Source organism: Panthera pardus, unplaced genomic scaffold (genome assembly GCF_024362965.1).
Source record: "Panthera pardus isolate Hobbes unplaced genomic scaffold, ASM2436296v1 HiC_scaffold_20, whole genome shotgun sequence".
NCBI lineage: Eukaryota > Metazoa > Chordata > Mammalia > Carnivora > Felidae > Panthera > Panthera pardus.
In genome coordinates this window covers 81,500,659-81,504,596 of record NW_026526766.1, presented here as the reverse complement: position 1 = coordinate 81,504,596, position 3,938 = coordinate 81,500,659, and the positions used below count along the sequence as shown (strand labels likewise).

General features: G+C 43.7%; 1 protein-coding gene across 1 annotated transcript; it reads right to left on the bottom strand.

The window, feature by feature from the left end:
- Positions 1-1,659: 1,659 nt before the first annotated feature.
- LOC109261265 (olfactory receptor 1G1-like) lies at positions 1,660-2,601 on the bottom strand. The gene has a single exon (XM_019439839.2). The coding sequence runs from the start codon at positions 2,599-2,601 to the stop codon at positions 1,660-1,662; it is 942 nt and encodes a 313-aa protein (XP_019295384.2).
- Positions 2,602-3,938: the final 1,337 nt, after the last annotated feature.

Genomic DNA, 3,938 nt, shown 5'->3' with positions numbered 1-3,938 from the left:
AAATAGTGCTTTCACCAACAATCAAAGAAATTAAAAGTAAATCAAGGAGATACCATTTTGGCTATCCTATCATTTGTAATTAAGGATACAATGTGAACATCAAAATATGGAGAAGATGTAGACAAAAGGGCACTCTCATTTGGGAATTTTGGCTGGCTGGATAAATGGTCCTGTAAACGTACTACTTAGATATCCTACTAACTTTATCTATTATCTATCTATCTATCTATCTATTTTTTTTTTGAGAGAGAGAGAGCATGAGCAGTGGAGAGGGGCAGAGGGAGAGATAGAGAATCTTTAAACATTTTTTAAATGTTTATTTTTGAGAGAGAGGGAGGGAGGGAGAGAGAGAGAGACAGATAGAGAGAGGGAGAGAGCTAGAGTGAGGGAGGGGAGGAGGAGAGAGAGAGGGAGACACAGAATCCGAAGCAGGCTCCAGGGTCTGAGCTGTCAGCACAGATGTGGGTCTAGAACTCATGAACTGTGAGATTATGACCTGAGTTGAAGTCAGACACTCAACTGACTTGACCCACCGAGGTGTCCCATAGATATTCTACTTTTAAAAATATTAAATATGATATATGAAAATAATTTCTTTTTCGAGACTTTCTTTGCATCGTTATTTGTAATAGTGAAAGCTTAGAAACTTTCATCCCCCTAATCATCCAACAATGGTGAAATGCCATATACATCATGGGCATTTTTTATAATGTATTCTCAGAGAGCCAAGTGTTCAGGAAGAGATAATAATATGGAGACAATTCATGTTATAAGATTAAGCAAAAAAGTATATATAATTGTACCAGCAGTATTTTCTCAACAAAGTAAAGACAAAAAGTCATTAGAAAAAGATAGGTGAGAAATACTGTGAAATCTTATCAGTGGCTTTCTTTATATGGAGGGATAGTGAGTGTTTTCTTTTTTCCTATTCATGTTTTACAAATTTACTATAATGAGCATGGATTATTCTGTATTTGAGACAAATGAAATAAACTAGAATTTAAATACCAAAGAATCAAGGACTTGTCCATAACTAATAATTACTCTCTGTCAGAATCTTAGATCTGATCCCTGATGTGTGACTTGGGGCCAGTCCTCTGAAGTGTCGGTGCCTAGTTTCTTCTCCTCAAATGTTTCTTGTCCTCTTAGTCCCAGCAAATAGCGTGTCTTCTTGGTGCAGCCTTCTCTATGGGTAGGTTAGTCCCTATCAGTGAGTTGTTTCCAAAGCTGGGCTTGGAAATGGTCCCTGAAACTCTGAGCACTTGAGCCTTCCTGGTTGTGAGCATTTCTTGTAGCTGAGTGGGACCTGTTAGTCCCAGGCTGAGCTGCTTCTACCCGGCTTCCTCCTAGCACCCAAATTCTGTCTGATGTCGTTCTTGGTGATTCCTACTCTCTGGCTTGGATCTGCTTGGACGCCTATACCACTAGTCAAGTCACCCTGTAGGGATTGCTGGCCACTCATCTTCCAGGGGTGCAGCTCTGTCCCTTTCCAGTATCTCTGATTGTAATTCTGGCCAGTAAGGCATTCTCTGTTTGTTAAACCTGGTTGTGATGTTGAGCATCCATCTTGCTTGAACTTGAGTTTTCAAAATTACAATGGGGAAGTGCAGGGAAAAGGCATTTCAGAGAGCCTGAGCTCCCAGTCTGAGGAAGGACCCTTTACTGAGGAGAACATCTTCCCCAGCCAAAGAGTCTCCACAGAGCCCCCTTCATGTCCCTGTTCCTCAGGCTGTAGATAAAGGGGTTCAGCATGGGGGTGACCATCGTATATATCACAGATACAACCATTCCGGTGTCTGCGGAGTAGGAGGATGAGGGTTGGAAATACACCAGAAAGAGTGTCGCATAGAAGAGAGTAACCACTGACAGGTGAGAGCCACAGGTAGAGAAGGCTTTGTGTTTCCCCCCAGCAGAGGGAATCCTGAGAACCGTGTGCATGATGTGGGCATAAGAGACCAGGACACAGGTGAGTGGAATCATGCCGGAGAGAACTGCTTCAGTTAACATCGTGACTTCAAAGATCTGGGTGTCTGAACATGCAAGTTTGAGGAGTGGGGGTACATCACAGAAAAAGTGTGGGATGGCATGAGAGGCACAGAAGGAGAACTGAGACATGAGGAGGGTGAGCGAGGAGGCCAGGAGGTGGGAGCAGAGCCAGGATGCGGCGACCAGCAGCAGGCAGCGCTGGGGACACATGATCGTGGTGTAGTGGAGAGGAAGGCAGATGGCCACGTAGCGGTCATATGCCATCACGGCCAGCAGGAAGTCATCCAGCAGGGTCAGCGCCATGAAGAAGTACATCTGCACGAGGCACCCAGTGTGGGAGATGGCGTGGCGCTGTGTCAGGATGTTTGCCAGCACCTTGGGGACAATGGTGCAGGTGAAGCAGGTCTCGACGAAGGACAGGTTGGCCAGGAAGAAGTACATGGGGGTGTGGAGGTGCTGGTCAGAGCCAATGGCCATGATGATGAGCAGGTTCCCCAACACGCTGACCAGGTACATGCCCAGGAAGAGTCCGAACAGGAGAGGCTGCTGCTCAGGGTGTGCAGAGAAGCCCAGGAGCAGGAAGTCAGAGACGCTGGTTTGGTTTTTAATTGCCATTTAAAGTAGAACAGGTGCAGGAAAATCTTGCTTAAAATACATAGACTCCAAAAGGTTATATCATTCAAAGCCTTTCCTCTGTTTTCTGTGTTCTTTTCAAAGGTCACAAGAATGCACTCCTGTCTGTCATGGTGGGTTGTAAGCACGTACAGGGCCGAGAAGTGTGGACAGCGACAGTGGGTGATCTTGGGAATGAACTTTGCATTTTAGTGGTCTCAGAGTTGTCTTGTAGACCTCCTGGATGAGGTTGAACTGGAGCTTAGCTAAGAAGAAACTTCCTAGGTTTTAGTCCACTCTCCACCTTTTTAAAAAAATGAAAATAGCAGTCTCATATGCTTGTGAGGCCTGAATAGGATCTCTTGAGGATCTGCATTTACTACACAGTTGTTAAGGAGAGTCATCTCTCTCTCAACCCTCATTGCTTTTTATATTTTGGGTAAATTATTTGTAACCTTTGAGTCTCATTTTCTTCACCTGTAAGATGTGGAGATAAACCTATCATATAAGAGTGTTGAAAGCATGAAAATACCAGAATCAGTTAAAGGTTTCTTCAGGACCTTTGGATGGAAAATCCCAAAGAGAGATTTTATGTTGTGCATTTGGATGGTATGGAAAGATGAACACACACACAGTCAGCGCCAGCCTGTGCGAGTGTCATGATGTGGTGATGAGATACGTTGCCTCTGGGTCTGACAAAGCTTCATTGGGCCACCAGCCTCCTTGTGCGCTGTGATGTTGAACAGGTCTACACGGTTTTCTGGCCTCAGTTTCTGCATCTGCTTAATGAAAGTAATAATGCTGAAATCAGAACTTTGTTGACGTTTAAATTAGGTAAGGATTGTAAAGAGCTAGAACAGTGACTGACTTATATCAACTGCTTGTCAAATAGTAGATTTTCCTGATATTATTGTTTACTCCTGATGGATTTAACAGAAGAAAGGTGCCTTCTGGAGTGACCAACTAGTCCTCTGTGTTTATCCAGGACTTTTCTGCTTTCAAAACTGAACACCTCACTTCCAGGAAACTCCCTCAGTCCTGAGAAAATTGGACTTTTCTTGGTCCCTGTCTGTGGGAAGTTGAGCTCTGAAAACTGTAAAGTTTCATAGAGTTGTAAATACCATAGTCACCAATATCATCATTGTGACCTTGGATGGCAATGGTTCTGACCTAGTAGTATCATGACAGAGCATTCATTTGGACTTGTGACATGTATAGGCCCAGGTTTGAATCCCCAGGCATACCATCTCGGTCAAATCATTTACCTTCTAGAACCTGAATTGTAAAATGAGCCTAAATAAATCTAAATAGCATATACTTCTGAGTCTTAAATTAAAAAA